Source organism: Pongo abelii, chromosome 12 (genome assembly GCF_028885655.2).
Source record: "Pongo abelii isolate AG06213 chromosome 12, NHGRI_mPonAbe1-v2.0_pri, whole genome shotgun sequence".
NCBI classification, from domain to species: Eukaryota; Metazoa; Chordata; class Mammalia; order Primates; family Hominidae; genus Pongo; species Pongo abelii.
In genome coordinates this window covers 117,657,634-117,681,899 of record NC_071997.2, presented here as the reverse complement: position 1 = coordinate 117,681,899, position 24,266 = coordinate 117,657,634, and the positions used below count along the sequence as shown (strand labels likewise).

Below are 24,266 nucleotides of genomic sequence, written 5' to 3'. Positions count from 1 at the left end.
CCGAGTAGCTGGGACTACAGGCAGTTGCGACCATGCCCGCCTAATTTTTGCAATTTTTTAGTAGAGAGGGGGTTTCACCATGGTGGCCAGGCTGGTTTTGAACTCCTGACCTCAAGTGATCCGCCTGCCTCAGCCTCCCAAAGTGCTAGGATTACAGGCATGAGCCACCACACCCAAGAGTCTTAAATGTTCTTACGTAGCTTCACTATGATTAGAATAACAAAAACATAAACAGAACATAAAGAAAAGTCAGCTGACTGATGTTGAGAATTGTAAATTCCATACTGAGACTAACCAAGTCCATTATGATGGTGACAGAGTGGCGTCCGTGCCCAAGATTTTGGTCAATCTCTCAAAATTGAGATGCTGACCAAAATGGGGGTATTGTTAAATTAAATTAAATTTGGCCTAAAGCTGCTGCCTCTACACTTTGAATTCCTAAGTGGTAAACTGCAACCTAACTTAGGATGTAGACAAACTGCAATCTAGCTAAGAGTATATTCTTGTAACAAGTAGCTGAGTCTCAGCCAATTGCAGCAGCCGAGTTTCGGCCAACCACAGAGTGCTAACTGATCAGACCATGTCCATATGAGGTAAATGCCAAGCTGTCACCAATCAGCCTGTGTCGGCATCCCACTACCTTTTCTGTGGAGCGCTCTGAACCTCTCCTGGTTTGGAGTGTATGCTGTTCATGAATCGTTTGTTGCTCAAATAAATTCTGGTAAATTTGTTTATAGTTTTTCTTTTAACATAACCATACGCTGCCTGCTTTAGACAATAACAAAGGGGCCTGTTGGTTATATCTTCAGCAAGAGGTGGAGTTCCTTCCAAGCAGGGAGCCAATCTGTATACAGCTGATATATAGTCAGTAGACAACTGAGGTGTCACAAAGAATGGAGCACCGCTCCCTTCACTTTCAACTTCTTCTCCAATAAGAATATTTTTTTTTACAGAAGTAAAGGTAGACAAGAGAACAGAGATTCAGGACTGAGATCCACAGTAAGGCAGGAGAGAAATTAGAGATACAATTGGTGAAAGAACATTTTCTAGGCTCACACAGGTTGTCCACCAAGATGCTGAAGGAAATTGCCAAGGTTTTCAGAACACCTCCAAGTCAGAAAAATAGAGAATAATTTCCAAAAGTGGAGGCAGACAAAAATTCAGACACTTCATCTCAGTTAGTTTGATGTCAAAGCTTGATGTCAAAAATCTACCCATGATGATTAGCCACACGGTACATGAGTATGGTCAGTGATGCCGATGTTAACCAGCTCATCTTAGAAATGCACTATAGGCAGATACAATACTTTTTTTTAGCAAAATGGGGGAGAATGAACTGCACAATGTGCTTTGAGGTGGACATTTTGAATGTGGTGCTATCCCCTGAGAAGGTTATTTGTGGAAGAGTAGATATATTCTGTGGGCTCCTGCAGAGAGAACTATGCCTCATGAGAGGGCATTGCATGCAGGCAGATTTTGTCTCAATTTTCAAACCATCAGAGCTGTTCAACAACGCAATGACATTCTCTGAGAGTGAGCTCCCCATCACTAGAAGTATTCAACTAACATTAGCATTAGCATCTACCAACATTGCTCTAAGAGTGAACACAATGTTGAGAAGTTGGACCAGTTTCTTCCAGCTTAAAATTTTTAAATCGTATTATTCCCATAAAGAGGTGTAGGCTCTAAAATCAGGCATGTTACTCTTGGTCATGGGACACATCATAGAAAGGTCTGGAGTCAGAATCTACTTGACTACTTATCACCTACATGACCTTGGAAAATTCACTTATCTCCTTAAATTTTGGCCTCCTTCTATGTAAAATGAAGGTCATTCCTTATAGGGAGGTTGTGAGTTACAGGAACCTTGTAAGTAATAAATTAAATGAGATAATTTCCATAAAAGCGTTTTATAAACTAAAAAGTGCTGTACTAATGTGTGTTATCATTAAGATTTTAGGAGCTTGGAAATAAAGGGCTCTTGAGGCTAGTAGCATTTTGTACAGATTGCATTATTTGATGCTGGCACTCTGAAGCCTGGATAGAAATAAAGAGCTGTGAAGCATATCATGCCAGCTCTGGCATGTAGGGCACAGATTATTACTCAAACTCCTCGTTCAGTCATAATGATTATTTTAATGCATCGAGGCTGGGCTAATGTATCCACTTGGAACTTGGCATATTTTTATTTTGCTTTATTCCAAGTTTGAAAAATTATATATTGGGTACTCTCTAGGTTCAGTGACAGTCAGTGAAATTCCCCACCTAATTAAAGAAGTTGACAGATGGAAATGAGTTTCATTAGATTCTATCCCCAACTCACTGCTGGACTTGGAGCAAGGTTGCTGGGGCTCTTCATCGGGGGCCTCTGTGGGGAGAATGACGCTGTAGCGGGACAGAGTTGTTTTCCTCTCAGTTTCGTAGACTGCATAGACATTGGTGGTTTGTGGTCTGCCTCTTAGCTGTGACTTCTAGCTCCATTGCCTCATTGTTCTATAGAGAGCTCTGGCTGGAAAATGTTGTTTCTGAGTATCTGGGGGCATGAATTCATTTCATTCCCATTTACTGTGTACCTTCTACATTCTTGCATGATTCAACTCAGCAAGAATTTGTTGAACAACTATGCTAGGCAGCAAGCCTTTCATCTCTGTTGAGAATAAGAGGTGGGCCCAGCCCTGCTCTGATATAGGAGCAGTACATCCTTCCACCCCAAAAGCCACCAGAACCCTAGTCATCAAGCTGACCCTGCACTGATTACTGTCAGCCCCTCAGGGTCCAGCACCACACACCCTGGACACTGTGAGAGTGGGGGGTTCAAGAGAAGTATCAGACGTGAGGCTATAGGTGAGTGTTCCAGCAATCCAACCTCTCCAGCCATGGAGCAGCAGCATCACCGAAGCAGAAGCTGCTCCCTCCAGCCCTAGGGCTCCTTACACGAAGAGGCTGGTGGAAGCCAGTGATTCTTAAGGACTTTTCCAGTGTTCTAAGAGTTTACAAATTTGTTGCTGATGAGTAATTAAACATATAAAATACTAGAGCACTACCTAGCCAAAAATCACCAGCTTTTGAGCTCTGTCACATAACTAGCTGAATGCTAAGCTAGTTACGAATGTTAAGCTGAAAGACAGCATCATTTGGCAATCCATAGTATCTCTAAAGGATAGAGCAAGTCCTTAGCATCTCTGGGCAAGTCTTTGGTATCTCTGATCCATCTTCTATCTATACATAAAGATGAAAATCTTTACCTCTTATAATTAAGTTCTAGAGAAAAATATGTATGTCAAGCCCCTAACAGCTTGAGCGGCACAAAGTAGGGATTTGATAAATCTTTGCTAGCTCGGTTGCCCTACATCTCTGACAAGAGCTTCTTCTTATTTTTTTCAAGAGAGTGGAGACTCAAGAGAGTGGAGACTCATTTATCAGAAGACCCAACAGGCAATGTGTTGGGGAAGAGGAGAGTGCAAAGCACTTAAGCAAAGTGAGAATGATTCTGTTTCCCATCTAAGGCAACTTGGTAGAAGTTTCCAAGATCACCACCCTTGCAGCTGAAGACACCTCTCTTCCCCAGCTCTGCCCTATTTCCCTCCTGGGGGCTTAGATCATCTCCCCAAGGCTTCCAGGGAATCAGGTCACCCTTCTTTTGACTTCAGGAGCAGATGGTGTCCTGCTGGGGCTCCAGAAAGCAGCACCACACACTTCCAAGCTGGATTGTGTTCCAGATGCTGCATTTTACGGCACAGTATTCACAGGGCTCTGCACTTCTAGACATAGTAAATCTTTCTTCATCTTCCTGCAGAAGTAATTGCCAAACACGCATAAACTGACTGTTGAAAAGTTTCAGCCCGTTTCCTTGTTCCCTTTCCACTGTGTAAGCATTCCTACAGAGCCCGGCTCCATTGCCCAGATGGTCTATGAGAAGAAATCAACAACAACTCATCACCGGGTGTTTTTCGGTGCCAAGACTCACAGAAGGTTTATGTTTCACAATGGAAAGGTAAGTATTTCGAACAGGGAAGAACCCAGAGTCATAAAAGCTCCTTTTATTTCATACTCTCTTTCACAGTGGTGGGTTTTATTCGGAATCTCACTAGAGACTTGACAGGCATAAAAAGCAACCATTTCCTGCCCAAAAAATGTTGCCTTCTGAGTTTTTTTTCATTGTTCCTTTGAACTCAGCTAGCCTAGGTAAGAGAAGGCTGTTCTCCACAGGAGGGCAATGATGCTGAGAAAGACATTGTTTGTGCTGCGACCAGGAATAGTAGCTCTGTACAAGCCATGGGCCCTGGTCTTCCCCAACCAAGGCGTCTTCCTAGAAGCAGGTGGGGAGATGGGAGCATTCCTATAGGGCAGGGGGATACGTTGTCAGGCACAGGAGTGTGGGGTTGGCTTCACAAAGTTTGTTTCTCTTTTCCTCTGTCTGTGTGGAAAGCTGTCTTCGTCTGTTCAGGCTGCCATAACAAAATACACGAGGCTAGGTATTTATTGCTAACAGTTTTAGAAGCTGGGAAGTCCCAGATTAAGGTGCCAGCAGATTTGGCATCTGGTGAGGGCCTGTTCCTCACAGATGGTGGCTTCTTGCTGCATCCTCACATGGTGGGAGGGGTGAACACCCTCCTTCAAGCCTCTTCTATACGGGCACGAATCCCATTCATGAAGGCTCCATTCACGTGACCTAACAACCTCCCAAAGGCCCCACCTCTGAATACCATCATCTTTGGAGTTAGATTTCAACATATGAGTTTTTAGGGGAGGGGGGACAAAATCCTCCAGACCACAGCAAAAGCTAACCTGGACTGTGAAACTGAGTTCAAGTCCATAAACTTTATGGCTATCTTTCCATGCACAGAGACTGTGCCAGGCACAAACTCTACTGAACATAATTTCTGCTGCCTCTATGTATTGAATCTAGCCACTTAAAACACCCTCAAAAAGGTTCTTACTGTTTCTTAACCTTTCTGGATTGTTGGGGAATCCAGAGAAAGCCACAGGCATCCTCCCTCGCTTTGACCCACCCCCCTCTCACACACACACACTCCATATACACTGAATAATTTTGCATGCAATGTCACAAATTTCTTGGACTCCCTGAAACCTGTCTATGCAAACCAGGAGGTCAACAGATCCCATAGTTAAGAACTTTGCTCTAATTTGCACCCCACCAAGGAAATCGCTCCAAAGGTGTCTTTCCCGCCTGAGTGTCAGCTGTCTGATGGCGAGGTTGCATCACGCTCACCTCCGTGTTCTCCACAGCCATCAACCCAGGACTGAGTGATCATGAGAGACGGATTCCAAGCCCAAGTCAGTGTGTTCCCTAGGATCCACAAGGTGACTTGTGTAATTTATTAACTGCAGAAGATTCTACCCATTGAATGAAGAATGCAGAATTATTGTACACCATAAGATGAAGGCTCCTTCTCACCCTCCAGAGCAGAAGAATTCTCACAAACACAGATCGAGTCATGGCACCGCTTAGCTGGGCAACTTTCCGCAGCTCCCAGTGTGCGTTTAGGGTCATCTTCGCAGCATGACCCCCTCACCTGGGCTCTGCTTATTGGGCTGCTCCCCACTCCCCAGAATTCCCCTCCCCAGGGTCTTAAGATACTAACCAGGCACCAAGTTCAACTGGTTCCTTTTTTTCATATCAGACGCAAAATATTTCCATATTTCATCACAAGCTACATCAAGCCTATTTTTGCCCTAGAGAGAAGAGGTGGTCTTGAAATGTCACTTGGATAAGCAAAAGCCCTGTCATGACAACTGGGAGCAGGGAGAATTGAGGAACATCATGGAAAGAAGAAGGGGTCTGGACTGGAAATGCCCGGCTCTCATTCCCAGCATTGCTGCTTACGACTAGGTGACCCTGCGTGTGTCACTTAGCCTCCCTTGCCTCTGTGTCCTCCTCTCTAAAATGAACATAAGAGTATCACATTACTGTTTTGAGAATCCAAGGCCAAGCATGCGCCTTGTAAACTGTGTTTGCAGGAAGAATATGAATAGCCCTGCTCCTAGTCCCGGCCTCTGGCCACTCTGCACGCTAGGGGAGAGTGGGGACAGTGCCCAAGGGAAACGGGGGGAACTCTCTGGACCCGGTGGCTGCCCTACCCTGCAAGGCCATCCCGTGCACTGATTCCAGTGACCTTATTCCCTTAGGATGGACCAGCTCAAGGCCTCCTCCAGGACCAGGAGTTCTGAATGAAACAGCAATTACCCTTTTCTGATAAAGTCTCTGGCCCCTACAACTCATAGCTCCACGGTGAACAGACAGCAGGAGAGCTGGCTGTGGGATCCCGTTGCCATGGCAACTCCTGCAGGTGTTCCTGAAAGGAATGACAAGGCCACGGGGTTGGGGTTGCTTTTCTCTCCCTTTCGGCAAGCCTGGAAGTGAGAAAGGTCACAGGGCGAGAGAGGCCTCCTAATGCCAGCAGACACAAAGGCCCCTGCCTGGGGTTACACAGGGCTGAGGCTGCCATGGAATCTGCTCTTCCTCCTGACAGCAGAACTGGAGAAGATGGTGTCTTTGCTGCATAAGCCTCCCGTTCCTCCTTCACTGGGTTTCCAGTTACCTGTTCTCTAAAGGGGATTCAATCAGGGCAGCTGCGTAGCCCCAGATCCCCAACTCCTCTCCCGCTTCTGGTAGCAGAGCCTTCCTCCTTCAGGGCTGCAGACCCAGCCAGAGTCGGGGCCCAGGATTTAGCAGTGAAGGTGGGGCTCGACTTTCCTCACCTTTCCTCTTTCCTCTTTGGTGGCTGAGTCATGAGGATGTGGCCCCAGGGCTCCAGGTGGCCATGTGCCCTGCCATGTGGAGAAGGCCCTTCTGGAGGGAGAGACTGAAACCAGCAGGCACGGAAATGGGGGCAGTTGGTCAGAGAGAATCTTGGGTAGACATCTCAGTCCCCTAACCCAGTGTTCCCAGAGGCCTCCTGCACCCTGCTGTCTGTGGCTGGTTGTAAGAGTAAACAATTGCCCCTTCCAGGGTCCTCCCATTGTTGTCTTCTGTCAACAGGACCCACATTTCTCCACCTCCCATGCTACCTAAGGCTTGGCGTAGGTGGGCATCACTGCCCTTCTCTTGGGGAATTTTCCACCCCTTTGTTCTTGGGGCTTGAAAGCCTCTGCCCTTCGGAAGAGAAGAGGCATTAGAAACAAGTAGGGAGGAATCCGGGCATGGCGGTAGGGACAGGGGGCCTTCGGTTTGCACTCCCAGGATCTCCATTGAAGGTGGGAACTCTGGCTACTAAGGCCCTGCGCGTTCACCAGCTCAGATATCTTTCATAGATTTCATCACAGCTCAGGCCTATGCTGTCCAGAGCCCAGAATGTTACCCCTGGGGAGAGCTTGTCATAGAACAATCCCATGTTTGGGATAGATGAAGATTATGAACGAGGTGTTATGATGCTGACTACTGCTCAAAAACTGCAAGTGTAGTATATACATACAAAAGAGTAGCATTCAGCCTTCAAAAGGAGGGACCATCACATGTTACAACATGGATGAAACTTGAGAACAGTGCTAAGTGAAATAAGCCACACATAAAAGGAGAAATACTGTATGATTCCACTGGTTCTACTTATGTGAAATACCTAGAGTAGTCCAATTCATAGAAATGGCAGCATGGTGGTTATTAAGGGCTGGGGAGAGGAAAGAATGGGGGAGATGTTTAATGAGTGTAGAATTTCAGTTTTGCAAGATAAAGTTCTGGAGATTGGTTGCACAGCAATGTGAATATTAATACTTAACAGTACTGAACTGTACACTAAGAAAGGGTTAAACTGGCAAATTTTATGTGATGCATTTTTTACCAGTCATACACACACACACACACACACACACACACACTGCTTGGAACAATGGAAACAGTAGGGATTTTAGTCTGAGAAACCGTGGCTTCAAGTCTCAGCTCTGCCACCTACTGGCTATGCGATTTGGGGATATTGTTTCATCTCTGTGAGCCTCACAATGCTCTGTAAGATGCATTTCAAAAATTTAGCAATAAGATTATTGTGAAGATTAGCTATATTGCATGTTATGTACAAAGCAGCCACCAATCCAGACAGGATGTAAAAGGCTTTGATTATCATGCTAAGGAGCTTATCCTGTGGATCATGGAGAGCCGTTCAAGGGCTTTAAGTTGGGGATGACAAGGTTAGAGATCTGCTTTAAAAAGATGGCTCTGGTGATTGCAGGGAGGAGATCCTGGAGTGGAGAGACTAGAGGTAAGGAGACCAGGTAGAAAATGCCAGGTTTAGATGAACACCGGGGTTTCAGGGACTCTTTCCACAGTAGTAGACAGGGCAGCTTAAGAAGGCGTTCACACAGACAGGACTTGGCCGACATACTGGGGTGGCAGGCAATGAGAGAGAGAGGCTCAAAGATGCTTGAGCAAGATCCCTATGCATGGACACACTTGTGGACGCAGCAGGGAGGCTTAAGGGACACCCCAGGGCTGGGAGGAGACACATCTTGGCTCATCGAAGAAGGAGATTTCAGACAACTAAAGCTGCTGCCCCAGGAACAAGCTGCTTTGTGAGACAACCTTCAGGCAGAGAAGGCAGGACCTGCCAGGAAACTGAGCAAGGAGTCCCAGTGCAGGGTGGGCAGGAGGCTGGACCAGGTGATCCCCCAGGGCCCCTTCAATCCACAATCTCTGATTGCCTGCACCCCACAAAGGAATCCCCCATTGACCAATCTCTTCCCATTTTCTATCCAGAGAGAGTTTGCCAGGATTAAATTGTGGCACACAGATTGAGCTCAGACAGATGTTTGTTTAAGTATGGGGGAAACTGGAATTTCTACCAACTGTGTGAGGTCACCTGGGATAAGGAAGTCTTTTTCTAAACAGGAACATCCATTCTCAGGGTGAGGATGATAAAAGTTCTATTTTACTAAGAAGGTAACATGAAAGGGTTCAGAGAACTCTTTTGCCTAACAGATCCTGGATACATGGGGTGGATTATCCATTCTATACAAGGAGATAACTGGATGCTGCCTGTCTGGTTGTGGTCAATCCTTTATCAAAATGCATGGTCATGGAGACTATTAGCATTGTCGAAGAAAGCCTGAATTCTCAGGGAGTGTGGCGTTGTGCAATAGTTGGGCTTTGGAATCAGAATGATGTGAGTTCAAATCCTGACTCTCACTCTTAGGGACACCTTAAGCAAGTTTATTAACCCCTCTCAATTGGTTTTCTCATATATAAGTGGGGGATACTATCTGTTTCCCTTGCTGGAGTGGTTCGTGGCTAACCGCTAAAGTCTGTGAGAGACTTTGAACACATACAGGTGCTCAGTATAGTGCACCTTATCTTATTGCTAGTGCTAGCAAAGAGCAAAATGTTTCCCGGTTAAAGCAAAGGTGACGTAAAAAAATGAGCTAAAATCAAATTGACCAAATGTCAGGAGGATGTCTTTTCCTGTCTCCTGGGAGAAAGTAAGTTGTAAGTAATAGGACTAACTTGGGCAAAGAGAGATGAAGGAAGCAAGCATGGCATGGAGAAGCTAAGTAACCAGTACTGCTGAGGAGAACTTCAAGTGTCCAGAAGAGAAAGTTCACCCCTTTTCTAAGGGAGAAGCAGGCCAAGTTTGCAACGCACTTCCGTCCTGGCTACAGGGTGGCCTCCACACCTGAGCCTGGGCTGTTTCACCCCAGGCCTGCAGCTCTGCATCCAGATGGGGGAACTTGCAATGGCCTGAGCTCCACTCAGCCAAGGCAGCTTTTCTCAGGCATTAGAAGATCCACCTAAGTCTCCTGATTTGCAAACCAAGGGAGGTTGCTGTCCTCCCAGAAAGTCAGAACTGTAAGGGTCCTGATCTCTTAAGCAGTTCAGGCGTAGTAGGGAGTCCTTGAAAATTCAGGTGTCAAAAGAGATAAACAGAGCACAAGAGGGAGATTAGGGACGTCGCCTCAGGATTTTAGAGTCTACTTCCTGACGACACCATGTGCAGATGGTCAATACCTATAGTCTACCTTCCCCCCACGTTCCTCTCCTCCAGCCATTCCCCTTATCTTCAAGTTCCCTTTCTCTCCTCCTGACACTGGAGGAAGCGACCCCTATTGTTGTTTGAGCCTAACAACAGTAGAGAGCTGTGGACAGAAAACAGATACAGAGAAAGCCAGATAAAGTTGCTTAAAGTCATATTAGCCAGGCCAGCTCTTAAACCCAGATCCCTGACTGCAATCCAGTGTCTTCTTCCAAACAGCCCTGCCTCCGCAACAGGCACGTTGTTTATCAAGACAACACGAATCCCATCTGCCTGCCTAAGATTTACCCACGGCAGAGTAGAAGTTCCAGTCTGGCTCCATCCCCTTTCACTAGTGAAGCATCAGGATACCCCCAGCTTCAGAAACCCCCTGGGTCATCTGAACCACACATCCTAGCTCCCTCATCACCTGACCATTGCTGAAGGCTGGTTTTGGAAATCTTTGTCTTGCTCCTGGAGGCAGCTTTCCAGAACTCTGACAGCCACCGGGGGAAAAGAAACTCACACTCCAGTAGTCTAACACCAGCATCAAAGTCAGAGTTATTTTTCATTTTGCTAGCAATAGTTTGATGTGCCTGAGTCCTGTCTCACAGCTGTCAGCAGGTTGCAACACCAAAGCTCTCCAGTTTGCAGTGGTAGTCGCAAGTCTAAGAACTCTTCATTAGAACAAAAGGAAACCAAGCCTTCCTTCTTGTATCTACCGCTGCTGGGGGAGAGAAAACCCACAATATGGGCACTCAAACAAGAAGCCTCCTTTTCTCCCTTTCAAGCTCTGGAACACCCATTAGTTCATTTTCCTATTTCCTCATTGTATATGCCATCTTCAGTTTATAATGAGTTTGAAGTTATTAAGAAGAAATACTGAATTCCCAGCTGTTGGAACTAAATTAGACTACTGAGCTGCTGCATTTGCAGCTAACTGGAGAAAAATGCAGGCTCTCTCCAAAGAATAGGGCAAACTTGCATTTGAATGCTCTTCTGCTACATTTATCATAATGAGTTTTCTTTCCAAAAAGATAAGACCCACTTTTCAAGGTGAGGGGAAACAACCAATCTCGTGCCACAGGCCTGCTGCTATTCAGACCCTGGGAGCTGCGCTGACTGGGAAAACGACCTCCACTCCAGATCTAAATCTAGCTGCAGGTTAAAGAAGCAATGGGACTTCTCATTTCTTTTAAAAATTGGGTCCCTTCTTTTTAAAGCCAGCTCCTGCACACTCTCGCATGTGAGAATAGGGCAAAGAGAAGTGGAGTTGAGAGATCCATCACTTTCCAAGCCAAGTCCAACATCCCCCGCTTCCCAGCAGGCCTTTCTAGAATGGGACTAGTAGGGAGAAGGGGGTCAGATTTGGATCCTTTCATTTTCCCTGTGTGTTTCTGAGGGAAAGACAAGTGGGCAGAGACATAGTCAACAAGAGATAAGAAGCCAGTCACATAAACCCTGCTCTCCTGACTGGCTCTGGTTCAGTAGCTCTTGGGGACCACCCCTAGACATTCTGACTGAATTGGTCAGACTGGGAGGGACTCAGGGACTTGGGTTTCAATCTGGGTTAACATTTTCCTTGGGTGATTCTGATACGCAGTCATGACTGGTAACCACTGGGCCAGATGGACTTCAAAGTGAATCCTAACACTTTGGAAGTCCCTGACTCAATCTTATTCTAGTAACCTAAGTGATGCCATAATCATTGTCTACAGAGAATGTTAATGGTGATCAAATCTGCATACACCTTCTGGAAAATCTGGGGTATGAGGGGAGGTTTGGATGAAGGGCCCTACGTCTTATTCTGTGAAAAACAGGGGAGTTCAGACACTTCAGTATTACAACTTTATTTATTTTTATTTTTATTTTTATTTGAGACAAGAGTCTCGCTCTGTTGCCCAGGCTGGAGTGCAGTGGTGCAATCTCGGCTCACTGCAACCTCTGCCTCCCTGGTTCAAGTGATTCTTGTGCCTCAGCCTCCCGAGCAGCTGGGATTGTAGGCGTGCACCACCATGCCTGGCTAATTTTTGTATTTTTAGGAGAGATGGGGTATCACCATGTTGGCCAGGCTGGTCTTGAACTCCTGGCCTCAAGTGATCTGTTCTCCTTGGCCTCCCAAAGTGTTGGGATTAGAGGCATGAGCCTCTATGCCCGGCCCAGTATTAAAACTCTTGAACAGAACAAAGATAGAGTGTGCCCCACCTTTGGGAAGGCAGGGACATCAGCTGACAATTAGAAAAAGTCACAGACATTTCATGGTCTCCCTCTGCTATGATATTATCAGTCTCTGAACAGAAGAGGGAAATGGGAAAGAGAGCAGAGTGTGTCATTCAAATGCCCTCCAGGATGTCCACCAGGTTCCTCAGCAGAGGGACCTAGAAGTGCTCTGGTGACTTAAGTTAACACAGCATTGGGCTGAGGGTTACATACCTGGGTTTGCATTGTGGTTCCATTACTTACTAGCTTTGTGACCTTGAGAAATGTACTTATTAATTAGTAACAGGCATTATTAGCCCTAGTTATGGGTGAGAAAACTGAGGCTCAGAGAGAGAGGCCTCCCAGTGCTCACACCTTGGCAATCTGATTCCAGAGGCTCTCACCCTGCACTGACTCACCCTGGGGGCCACGTCCCAGGAAGCAAAGCTATAGAATCTGAGTGTGAGTGAGGGCCAGGGCAGCCCTTGCTTATTCTGATTTGTTTTCAAAGAGAAAGGTTTGGGATAACTGATAGGAAATTTTAACTGTAAGCAAGACAACATATCATCTTACTCCTTCATCTAACATTTATGGTTAACATTCTCAATACCAGCACAAAGAGGAACACAGCGTTCTAGAGTATTTTTCCAACTGGTGTGACTCTTGAGTGAATTATTTGTTGTTCCTTCTTTTTCTCTTTTATCCCCCCAGAGAAACTGCTCGAACCTTTTAAATTTGGTTTCTAGTAAACGAGGACGTGAGTCAAAGCCATGGAGCTTCCAGGAGGGAATCCCTTCCTCATAAGCATTGCGGGGCTGGGGGACTGGAATGTGGAGCCCCACAATCCTTTGCTGTCCTTTGCGCAAGTCACTTCAGCCCTCTGGGCCTCAGTCTACTAATCCATAAAGTCAGGGTGTCATACTAAATGACTTCTGAGATCTGTAATACTGCAATTTGAAGAAAAAGGTCTCGGGAGGGATTCTGTTATAACAGACTGTGTTTCTCAGAATATTGCTCACTCAATGTTTTCATTCACCTGAAATGATGCAGGCTAGCTGCAAGGTTACAGAAAACCCATTACTAGTAAGCATGCTGCCTGGGAGTGGCTTGACCCACATCATCGGACATAGGTGGTGCCATCAGAGTTCTAGGAGGCTTTTTTGGCCGCGTGGGTCTGTCTTGACAGGCGTTACCTAATTTGGGAGAAATATGGCGTCCTCTTTCCTGTGAAGTATGCTAGAGGCTTGTGCAGGCCATTCCCAAATTCTAGGTGCTACTGAATTGGGAAAGGAACTCAATCTTGGGGTAGACAGTTGGTGGGAGGTCAGGGGAGTGAGCAATTACACAATAAGTCTCCTCCAAAGATGACCAAAACTTTCATCAGAGGACTCTGCAGCTCTGCAGCTACATCTAGAGGAGCGGAAATGAGGTGAAGCCGATGATGATGGTGATGATAAACTGTAAGGTGAAGCGATGTTATTCTTAAATAGATGGGGAACCCAACCAGGTTGTGTGTACGGCACTGGTGGGAGTGGGGTGGACAGGGGGAGGTGTGGAGATGAGGCTGCCCAATACACCGTATGTTAAAGACCACTAGGGAGCCCTGTTACATTCAGCCTACTGGCTTTGACGGAGCAATGCAGAAATTGGTCCGAGGTACGCTTTTCACATGACTTAACCTTGTGCAAATTACTTCCTATAACAATGATGTAGTATCATCTCATCTACCTAGACTAAATCTTTCTATTAATACACAGCCACTCTCCCTCCCTCCAAATTATTTATTTGGGGCAGAGGTAAAAGACCAGCATGCCTTAGTGTAGATGGATGCCTCCAACGGCCCCCTGGTCACTGTGTAGGTGTGGATGCTCTCCCCCAGGTCATGCCTTGGCTGCTGCTGTGGCTTGGATCAGGTGTGAGTCTCAGGGGCACGAAGTCTAGAGCCTCCACCATCAAGCACATACCTCTGTGGTGGGGGCAGGTGCCAGCAAGCTATGCCCTGGGACCCTTATCCTCCATCACAGGGAACACCCCTTGTGTGGGAGGTTTTCCTAACGGTGTTGTTATTCACACCCTTGCTATGATTGGCTGTATGCACATCAGTGAACCCTAAGATGCCAATCCCCCCTGTGGTAAGTGTGCATGCTGGCTCCATTCCCCCACCCACCTGCCTATGTAGGTTTATGGACATGAAATGTGTCAACCTGACCATGTCGATGCCAATAAATTGTGAAGGCCTCTAATCAGACAGCAGTCATGTATCAGTCCTGATCATCTGGCTATGCCCTGAAGGTCATAATTCATATAATGTGACACTAGTGAGTGGGACAGAGAGTTAGTGTTTCTTCAGCTCCGGCTGTGTATCTGATAGAGCCTCACACACACAACCTCACATAATACCCATCAACTTTATGAGACAAATAATACCACCCTTATTTTTCTACAAAATAGACTTAGGTTCAAAGAGGTGGAAGAATTTGCCTGAGGTCACTTAACTAATCTGAGACTTGAGTCCAGGTCCACCCTCCCTCCACCCATGACACCTGTCTCAACCACCAGGCACTCCGCACACTCCTTCCCTTCCTAATGCCACCCTATCCACCACCACATCCAACTTGCTGAACCACAGTTGTGGACACATTATTAACTGAATTCTATCCAGAAAAGGCAGGTTGAAATAAAAAAGGAGGGTGGGAAGGAAGAGTCTCTTAGTCAATAAGTAAGTATGTTCACCAGTCAGTACAAGAAAGGAAAAAAAGTTTTAAAAAGCAGCAGCTTGCTCATCTTTTCCATACAGTTTTATTTGCAATTTGTTGGAACCACGGAGAACAATCGGCAGATACACATGTTGCTTCTGGGAACAGCATTCAACTTCAGATGCTTTTTCTGCTAAGGAGCAGGGCCACAGGCGGCCCTCATACCCAGTGCTGTGCTGCGCGGAGGGCTGTGCTGAAGGTTCTCAAGGCCCGGTGAGTCCCCCTCACGGCCAGAAGGAGAGACCCGGCTTCGGCTTCATGGCCGGCCTCCCGCAGGTGTCTGCCCAGCTCCTCTGCATCCCAGTGCCCTTGCTGGAGGCTGGCCAAGAGGTGGTCAACGATACGTGGATAGAAGGGAGTGGAGACACACTTCACCAGCAGCTTGGCATCCAGGAGCAGGGAAAGAAGTTCTTGGTCACAATTGGAATCATTCACCTTCAAGAAATAAGACAGGCACAGCGTGAGGGGGTGTCTGCTTTGTCCGCCTCCCCCTTGGATCCCTCTCACTCTCCACTGGGCTTCATCATCATTCATGCCCTGGCCTGGGTATAAAAGCATATGTGGGTCACGAACACCTCTGAGGTAGGTCACAGATTGGGAAGACAGACGGGGCTCCTCTTAACATAAGAAGACACAAGAACCCCACTGCAATCATCGCTACAGCTTCCAGATACTGGGTGCCAGAAACTGTATTCAACAATGTACCAGCATTTCTTCACCGAGGCCTTCTGACTCAACCCTGTGACTGGCACTTTTACCTCCCAATTGACAGATAAGGAAACTGAGGTGTAGGAACTTTGCTTAACATCGTAACCAGTTGTAGAGCCAGATTGTAAATTTGGGTCAATCTTGACATCAAAGTCTGTACTCTTAACAACCACATTTACTGTTTCATTTGTACTTTCACTGTGATCCACATTCTTTAATGCTGTATCTTTCTTGAATATAAATACACATGAAAAAAATTTTTTTGGAACAAGAAAACCTTTTTTGTACTCCATTGAGAGAAGAGTATGTCCCTCAAGCCTACTGATACGAGTAAGATAACCAACAGTGGGGTTTTAAGCTATTCTTGCTTCAGCCTCTAGGAAGCTCAGTACCAACCTTACCTTTTAAAAAATGGTTTCATAGGTTCTTCCAGTTAGCATATTCTCTTTCTCCATGGTCTTGTCTTCTAAATATATGTATTATTTTCAATATTTTTGTAAAGAATCAAGTCCATACTGATCATATTATCAAAATTCGGAGCTTCTCACTTACATTGAGGTATCATAAAACAGATTCCTGACAGGCTTTTCTTAATGTTACTGTGCATTTTTAATAATTTGGATTATAGGACTCTCAGAAATAATGTCAAAGCCAATTAACTAACATTCAGACCAACTATATTATGCAATTGTACACAATGTGCTCTTCCTGCATGTTCTGTGACAAGGAAGGAAGGCTATTGAAGATGCGAAGGTCAACTGTGTCTACTGACTGCAAGAATTAAAAGCAAGAGAAGTACTGAGAATAAAATCCTGCCCGCTATCGGATAGCATGAATCCTTCCTACTACCCACAGGGGTCATTCGAAACCCAATGTAAACGCCACCTCCAATGCCATCTTCTTGCTGACATTCTCTTTAACTCTCTTGGCCAATACTTGGGAGTATGGCCAAGGATTCCTCCTTCCTCCATACTCCCAAGACACCTGAGATCTGCCTCTTCATGCTGTATGATAAGTAATTTTATTTTATTTATTTATTTTTTGAGATGGAGTTTTACTCTTGTTGCCCACACTAGAGTGCAGTGGTGCAATCTCGGCTCACTGCAACGTCCGCCTCCTGGGTTCAAGCGGTTCTCCTGCCTCATCCTCCCAAGTAACTGGGATTACAGGTGCATGGCACCATGCCTGGCTAATTTTTTTCATTTATTAGAGATGGGGTTTCACCACGTTGGTCAGGCTGGTCTCGAACTCCTGACCTCAGGTGATCCACTCACTTTGGCCTCCCAAAGTGCTGGGATTACAGGCGTAGCCACCGTGCCCGGCCTGTATGATAGTAAATTGTATGTCTGTCTCCCTTATCGACTGGGAAATTCTTGAAGGCACAGAAGTTTGATCACTTTTATATTTCAGCACCCCATTTCATTAACATTTGTTAAATGGCTGAGTGAACCTACATTATGAAACTTTGTCACATTTTTGTAAACTGCACAAGTACACGGTAAAGACCCTATTTCTCAGAGAGACCGAATAGAACTAGACTCCAGAACAGAAGACCGTCTCTGCAAACCCTCAGTGTCTTTTCTCCGGCCTCCCGTTTCATGAACACTTGTACAGCCCACCTTCGACCCAAAACACTTAGGTTGAACTCCAGGAATTTACCTTTGTTTTTCTTTTTAGGAGCCAGATGACAGAAAAAGCCACCGGTTCAATGGACTTGCTTTTGTGCTGGAAGGGGCACGGAGCTTTGAGTTCTCCTTGCTGGGGCTGCCTGTGAGTTCTGAATGCCTTCTTTCCATCCCACTTCTCTCCCTGTCTCTTCATGCCTAGCAAACAAGAGTCTCAACCCCACAGAGCTCCTGCCCTCAGCAGCACGGTGTCTACGTGCCAGAACCCTGAGAGGCCCTTGAAGTCTTCAGACATCCCTTCAAGACAGTTCTTGCTGCCTCTGATAGAGGCAGGTTCAGTGAGGTCAAGTGTGATACAGTTGCTCCATGGTGGAGTGGCCTAGAAGCCTGTGTCTCGGACCAGTTTACTTGTATATTGTTTGTTTCCCTCCAGAACACAAGTTCCTATGGAGCAGAGATCTTGTCTCTTCTGTTCCCCCCGTATCCTCATGTCCAGAATGGGTGGCCACATGCTAGGAGCTGAGCAAGATTTGTGGAATGAATACCCAAGTGAATGAATCACTCCAAAGCTCACATTCTTTTAGTCTGTGTGGCTGCCTCCAGCCACGTGCATGCACATGCTGATGCATTCACACACACAGGGCATCTGAGTTACTGTATGTGTTTTCTTGGTTCATCCTTCAAAACAAAGAATCCCCCTGCCTAACCCTGCAGGAGAGAACAGTGTGTGCCAGGATGCTACAGGCACATGTTTGATAAGATGCACAGATAAAAGGCTCAGAATCTGAACACTGCAGGGCAATACTTTCTTTGTTGCCCTGAATATATCTTCTAGGCTGGGACACCTTTATTATTCTTTCAGTTTACTCACTAACCCTCCCTCTGGGAGCCTGACAGTCTCCTAGAGAGGGAGTGATGGATTCTTCCAGCCTGAGGAAGAGACAGGGGTTCTGTTAACGCCTGCGGCCGCTGCTGCTCTCATTCCCTTCACAGTTTGTGTTTCTATCCAGTGCAACCAAATCCTTCCTGTGTTTCTGGCTTGACACACCCACCTTTTGAGAAGCTGCTCACATTCTGGCAGGGAGGGTAAGGGATGCGGAAGGGCAGGGGAGGCTGTCTTTTCTCCACAAGCCTGCTGCTTGCCGTCTTGGCTGAGAATGCCTACGGCTAAAGACACAGATGGCTGGGTCAAATGGTATTTCTAGTTCTAGATCCCTGAGGAATCGCCACACTGACTTCCACAATGGTTGAACTAGTTTACAGCCCCACCAACAGTGTAAAAGTGTTCCTATTTCTCCACATCCTCTCCAGCACCTGTTGTTTCCTGACTTTTAAATGACTGCCATTCTAACTGGTGTGAGATGGTATCTCATTGTGGTATACCCAAAGGACTATAAATCATGCTGCTAAAAAGACACATGCACACGTATGTTTACTGCGGCACTATTCACAATAGCAAAGACTTGGAACCAACCCAAATGTCCAACAATGATAGACTGGATTAAGAAAGTGTGGCACATATACACCATGGAATACTATGCAGCCATAAAAAATGATGAGTTCATGTCCTTTGTAGGGACATGGATGAAATTGGAAATCATCATTCTCAGTAAACTATCGCAAGGACAAAAAACCAAACACCGCATGTTCTCACTCATAGATGGGAATTGAACAATGAGAACACACGGACGCAGGAAGGGGAACATCACACTCTGGGGACTGTTGTGGGGTCGGGGGAGGTGGGAGGGATAGCTTTAGGAGATATACCTAATGCTAAATGGCGAGTTAATGGGTGCAGCACACCAGCATGGCACATGTATACATATGTAACTTACCTGCACATTGTGCACATGTACCCTAAAACTTAAAGTATTAAAAAAAAAAAAAAAAAAAAAGACACGGAAATGAAATGCATGCTTCCCCTTGGCCCCGGCTCACTCAGAGGTTCCCTAAAGAACGATAAAGGTCTGCGTTTGCTGACCTGCATTGAGCTTGGGCAGTGAGCAGGGAAAGGTTGGGAGGAATTTTGGGTTTGGCTTCATATAAAATCAAGTGCTGGAAACACAGGGTGGGTGACTTTATCTTATTTCCTTTCTCTGACATTCTACCTGGGCCTGGCTCTGCAAGAAATACAGAATGGCCAGAGTATACTTTAAAATTATCAGCTGCAAGGAAAATACTGCATAGATAATTTTTCTGTGCATATTTGGGAACAAAATAGAAAATGAAAGAAGAAAGAAAGAGATGGCCTTTGTAATGACCCATTCCAACAAGTACATTTTAAAGAGTCATCTGAGGTTCAGAGAAGGGACAGGCCATAGACAGCCAACATGTTCCTTTCCACATATCAGGGCGCCAAGGCCAGACTGAATCCTTCCCATCAGCACAGCCGAGTGCTGGGTGTCCTGTCCCAAAGCACTCTCCAACACTGTGACATCAGCACCACACTGCTGAGTTGCTGGGTTAATTTGTTAAGCCTCAAGTTGTCTTTGTTTTTTCTTGTTTTTGACTAAAATTTGTACCAAACATACTAAAACTTTAGTACTATCTGCCACAGAAGCTTAGTACTCTCTGACCATGCATTATTCATTCTAACCTACTTTTTCTTTTTAAGATAAAAATAAAAAAGTGGAAATAGTTGGAAAAAACCATTCCACCTTCTTGCTGACATTTTGTTTAACTCTCTTGGCCAAGCTGATTCCTCCTTCCTCCATACTCCCAAGGCACCTGAGGTCTGGCTCTTCAGGCTGTATGACAGTAATTTGTATGTCATCCATATTTGGGCCACCACAAGAGAATTATTGCACCCTCCTTTCCTCTTCAGTAACTGTCCATGTAAATAGATTTTTTTTCCACAATTAATCGTATGATATTTGTATTCTATTTTTCTCATTATATGCTAAGAATTTTTAAATTGTTTTTTACATAGTTTTCAGTCTTAAAAATTTTAATGGCTGCAAAATAGTTGTTATAAGTTATTTGACTTCTATAAATATTTCAGCCATTTTAAGTTGTCTGATATTACTGAAACACTACCATGAATGTTTTTATGCACATACTTTCTTCTTCATCGAAATGATCTGCATAGGACAAGTTACCAGGGGAGGTATCACTGGAGTGTTACGGGCTGAACTGTGTCCCGCACAAATTCGTATGTCGAAGCCCTTACCCTCAGTACCTCACAATGTGACTTTATTTACAGACAGGGACTTTAAAGAGGCAATGAAGGTAAAATGAGGTCGTTAGGAGGGACTCTGATATAACCGGTGTCCTTACAAGAAGAGAAGACAGGACACGCACATGAAGCGAGGGTCAACCACGTGAGGACAGTGAGAAGGCGGCCGTCGACACGCCAAGGAGAGAGGCCTGGGAAGAAACCAACCTTACACCTTGACATCAGACTTCTGCTCTCCAAAACTGTAGGAAAATAAATTTCTCTTGTTTAAGTCACTTAGTCTGTGGTACTTTGTTAGGGTAATATGAGCAAATTAATACATGAGGCAAAGTATCTGAAACATTTTTTTGGTTCTAAATATGAATGTAAGCACAACTTGGATGTCAACTGTGCCAGCTTACAGTGGTGACATCAGCGTGGGAATGCATCAGTGTCACATTATGAACTTCTCAGCTTTAGGTGTTAATATTTTGAAAAGAAGAAATCATTTGCTAATTTAGGAGATACGTAATGGTACCTCAAGGTTGCTTTCATTTGAACTTATTTGCAAGAATGAATTTTTCCATAAATTTCCTATCATTTTTATTTTTTGTTGTGGGAAGAATCAATCATTCACTCATTTAGGAGAGTTATAACAGCTTCCCACTCTTTCACATGTGAAGGATTCTCTGTATAACTGAAATCTTAACCCTGATTTTTGTTATCATGAACATTCTAACCTATTGCTTACAGTTCTGTTTTGGTTATTTTTTGTTGTATAGAAATTTTACACTTTTATATTGTCAGGAAAGGATCTACTCCTTTATGACTTGTTCTATTGCTTTAAAACTCAGAAGTTACAATTCCTCAAAGGAACTGATATGTTATTTTTATATTTTCTGACTTTTAACAACATTTGACTTTTAAATTGACCAGAAATTGACTTTGGTATATGGTCTGTGGAAAATCACACAGCCCTGCCAGTGGGTTGACTGGTGCTTAAGGGGCATGAGAAAGAAAATATATTCTGTCATTTTCGGATGCGGTTTGGATGTGAGAAATAAATATGAGACAAGTCCAGAGGATTAGTTGACTTAATTCCCCTGATCAAATAACTTTGAATTACAGCGAGAGATAGTCTGGTGCTATGAAAAGAAGACAGGCTTTTGGCTTGGAGACAAATTTCCAATCCTGGTTCTGTCACTAAACAACTGTGTGACCTTGTTCAGGACGATCTCTCCGAGCTCCAGTTTCCACATCAGAAATACAGACTGTCTGTAAGGGTTGAGAATAATACAAGCTTTTAAGTGCCCAGCACAATGCCAAGTGCAGAGTCCAGGTTCAGTAAATAGCTGATGTTAATACAGCCAAACAAATCATAAGAAAAGGATTTTCTAGAAAGGGAAGCGCTTATATATCTCAGAAGATGAGTAAAATGCTTGCTATCTCTGTCAGAGATTGTTTTTTTTGTGTGTCAGCAATTAATTTTTGAGAATAAATGATACTTTACAGATCTTGGGAAAGAAATCTATTAAAGCACAAAGCACTGCTGTCTTCCAAGCCATTAAAATGCTATCTGCTTAATTCCTCTTTCAACAATAGGTAATGAACGTTCTCTGATTTAAAATCTTTGATTTTACGGATCTATATCAAGCTAAGAGTAATTACAATAATGAGGAAGGCTGGAAATTCCAGAAGCATAATGCATGCAGGCCCTCATTTCATTTGCTTTAAAGATTATTTAATATTATTTCACTGTTTACTTTAGGGAAACATATTTGTCTTGTTCTCATATATACTATTACTAATAAAAGTTATTAAAATATCAACCACAAGGGTAGAAAAATAAAAGGACAACATAAGTATACACTTGGGAAAAACACCTACAGATAATTTTTGTATTCTGTATTTACTTGAATATGACATGCAGTTTCCATTTTCTCAGCATACCATCAGTTTCACTCCTGGCACGGCACTTAACGGAATACGACTTCTGAAACCAAAACTATGACAAATCATCTGCTCATGATCTAACAATGAGACAGCAGAAAATCTTTGAAAATCCAAGCTTGATCACCTCTGCAACCAAACCCACATGCTGGATTTGAGGGCCCTGATCTGGCTAGTTCCACACGCTGTACCTATCTCCTTGCTACCTTCATTAATTCTTCGTGTTATTATTTCACATGTCAATCTCTCCATGAGATTATTCATTTAAGCACAGGGATAATAATATTTTATCGCATCTTTACAAACATCTTACCTATTCCTCACTTCATACACAGTGCCAGGCTGTGCACAATGCGTGCTTGATATGTCTGTTCATACCAAGTAAATTAACCAACCACTAGTGCTGTTTAGGAATCCCAGGCTGACCTGCAGAGTGAGCTGTCTATTGCTGGACGCATCCAGACAGGAGGTGCAAGTCAGATCTCTGTATGTTCAGGTTAAAACGATAGAAATAAGTAGACATACCCACAACCTTTGAAACCTGGACAGAGTTAAAGGGGAACAAAGACGGGAAGGTTTCTTGGTTTTGTATAACTATGTCGATTCCCACATGCCTTTCTGAAAATCTTTATGGTTCTCCCCCAAGCTTGGACACTGGCCACTGTAAATAACGCTAGAAGGTTCTGGTGCCTTCATGGCAAGATTACAGGGGATAGTAATCACATTTATCAAATATGTGAAGGACTGTCACTGGAAGAAAGACGTTAGTGATCTGAGAAAATCCCCAGGGCAGGACTAAGGTCAATGTGTTCAAGATAAAGGGGTACAGGTTTCATTTAGGAGGTGCTCTCGTGTCATAATCTCACCCAAAATGGCACAGAGCCCCCTGCAGTGTTCAGCTGGAGCCTGGGAGAGTAAGTGGGCTTAGAAAGGAAGCACAGCTAGGCGAGTTGTTGGGCTAGGTCTGCTCTAGTGTTTTGCAGAGCTAATATTATATGCCTCAAGGTGCTTTCAACAACTTCATTCCTCTGTAGAAATAACCCTTTTCCAATGTAATAAAGCCTTCCTACTTACATTAAAAGCAGAAGCATGGTGGACTATAGCCTTTGAATGTTAGGTCTGGGGTTTACATTTCAGCTTTGGCTGCTTACTAGCTGTGTGACCCCTGAGCCTCATGTTTTCATCTGTGAAACCAAAATAATAATATCTTCTCATACAATCATTAAGAAAAAAAGAGAATGTGCCTATTATAGTACTTGGCAAAGAGGTGGGATTTGAAAGATGGTAATTATTGTCATCGAGGAGAAACCCTTAATTAGGTGCTGGAGGTCCTAAACACTTTTTTTTTGTTTGTTTTTTGAGACGGAGTCTCACTGCAGGCTGGAGTGCAGTGGCACGATCTCGGCTCACTGCAAACTCCACCTCCCGGGTCCACATCATTCTCCTGCCTCAGCCTCCCGAGTAGCTGGGACTACAGGCACCCACCACCATGCCCGGCTAATTTTTTGTATTTTTAGTGGAGACGGGGTTTCACCGTGTTAGCCAGGATGGCCTCGATCTCCTGACCTCATGATCCACCCTCCTTGGCCTCCCAAACTGCTGGGATTACAGGTGTGAGCCACCATGCCCGGCCAACACTTCTTTTATAACCCCATGAATTACTATTTTAATAGACAGCACAGTCCAGGACAACCCCTGGGATGAGAGGTTGCATAGAGGCATTGAGCAGTACCAAAGAGGAGGAAGCAATGAAGAGCAGGAGCCGTTACAAATCGGGAATTACAAAATGGGAATTTTCAGTATACAAAGCCATTATAAATACGTATCTGCTTACTTTGATGAAACAAGAGGCTTCCATCCAAACAGAAAATATTCCAGAGATGCGAGTCAAACACATCAGCAGCATTGCCCATCTTAG

The 24,266-nt window shown here is 44.7% G+C and overlaps 1 protein-coding gene across 2 annotated transcripts in view; it reads right to left on the bottom strand.

The window, feature by feature from the left end:
- Nucleotides 1-14,935: 14,935 nt before the first annotated feature.
- NBAS (NBAS subunit of NRZ tethering complex) overlaps nucleotides 14,936-24,266 on the bottom strand; it is a 395,596-nt gene continuing 386,265 nt past the window's right edge. For both annotated transcript variants that reach the window (XM_024242131.2, XM_054548369.2), the window contains exon 52: nucleotides 14,936-15,346. In XM_024242131.2, the coding sequence (XP_024097899.2) occupies nucleotides 15,071-15,346 (276 nt within the window). In that variant the 3' untranslated portion in view covers nucleotides 14,936-15,070. The remainder of the gene's footprint in view (nucleotides 15,347-24,266) is intronic.